Genomic DNA, 1598 nt, shown 5'->3' with positions numbered 1-1598 from the left:
CGGGGTGGCCCAACCGGTCATGCCAAACAATGAAATTATCAATAAAATTATGGTTTACTGTAGCATATGTTTCAATTGCATGTATTGATTTTAGTGTAGTACAAACCAGTGGAGAATGCAGGTAATTTCTCCAAAATATGCTTAGTGCCTTGGGTAATGCTCGTGATGTGAAGGTATTCAACATTTCCTTCACTTATTATCTCAACGTGATATCCATTATGTGAATATCTTTAAAGCTCAATAAATTTCTCTGAGACTTGGGAGAATATAATGCATCAATGATTTCAAATTTCGTTCCCATGGGAAATAATATATTTTCTCTTCCGGAGCCTTCAATTATATTTGTACTACCTGATATAGTAATCACACTAGTTTCTTTCATTGTCAAATAAAATAAATATCTCTTCCTTTTCAGTATGGTATAAGTAGTTGCACTGTCTGCTAGGCATAAATCTTCAACATTCTTTGCTACCTGAACTTGAGGGGTATTCATGTTCTTCAAATAAATGAAATATCAAAAAGAATAACTTAATAACCGAAATTTAACAATGTCATATAAAACCATAGTTCTAACAAACAAAAATCCAAAATAAAATAACAAGAATCCAAGAAATCAAAGTTTTATTCTTTAAATGACCTTAAACGACTCTGAGGACTAATTATTCCCTTCAGGGGCGGTGGGGAAATCAGCAACTTCTAGGTGAGCTGTATTTCCACAATCAAAATCACCTTCTCCATCTTTGAACACAAGATTTGTTTCTACTTTCTTTCCCTTTTGCTTCAATGATTTTTGATAGAGCTCAACCAGGTGTTTTGGTGTACGACATGTACGAGACCAATGACCTTTTCCTCCACATCGGTAACATACATTGGTCACATTCTCATTTTTATCTTTCTCTTGTTTGTTACCATATTTATTGTCCCACTTCTGGTGGGGATACGAGTTTTTGAAAGAACCACCTCGACCTTGACCTCGACTATATCCATATCCACGTCCACGTCCACGTCCACGTCCTTGACCACTGTTGTTGGCATGATATTTTTCTTTCCCATTATGAGATGCCACATTCGCTTCAGGGAATGGAGTAGGGCCAATTGGACGGGATTCATGATTCTTCATTAATAGTTCGTTGTTTTGCTCAGCCACAAGGAGACAAGATATAAGTTCAGAATATTTCTTAAATCCATTTTCAGGTATTGTGTCTGCAGGACAATGTTATTTGCGTGAAAGGTAGAGTATGTTTTGTCTAACATTTCTGCATCAGTGATTTTCTCTCCACATAACTTCAATTGTGAAGTAATTCGGAACATAGATGAGTTATATTCACTTACAGACTTAAAGTCTTGTAGTCTTAAATGTAACCAATCATAACGAGCTTTAAGCAATATCACAGTTTTCTGGTCGTCATACCTCTCCTTTAGATTACTCCAAAGGATTTGTGGATCTTTTACAGTCAAGTACTCAATCTTAAGACCCTCGTGGAGGTGATGGCGAAGAAATATCATAGCCTTAGATTTGTTTTGACTTGTTGCTTTATTTCCTTCTTTGATTGTATCACCAAGGTCCTTTGTGTTAGGTTATGATACATATGAACAAC

The 1598-nt window shown here is 35.9% G+C and overlaps 1 protein-coding gene across 1 annotated transcript; it reads right to left on the bottom strand.

Annotated features, from left to right (window-relative positions):
* Positions 1–655: 655 nt before the first annotated feature.
* On the bottom strand, positions 656–1120 carry LOC110796964 (uncharacterized). Its single transcript, XM_022002061.1, has one exon. The coding sequence runs from the start codon at positions 1118–1120 to the stop codon at positions 656–658; it is 465 nt and encodes a 154-aa protein (XP_021857753.1).
* Positions 1121–1598: the final 478 nt, after the last annotated feature.

The sequence above is a fragment of the Spinacia oleracea genome, chromosome 1 (assembly GCF_020520425.1).
Source record: "Spinacia oleracea cultivar Varoflay chromosome 1, BTI_SOV_V1, whole genome shotgun sequence".
In the NCBI taxonomy this organism is placed as follows: Eukaryota; Viridiplantae; Streptophyta; class Magnoliopsida; order Caryophyllales; family Amaranthaceae; genus Spinacia; species Spinacia oleracea.
This window is presented reverse-complemented; position numbering and strand designations above follow the sequence as displayed.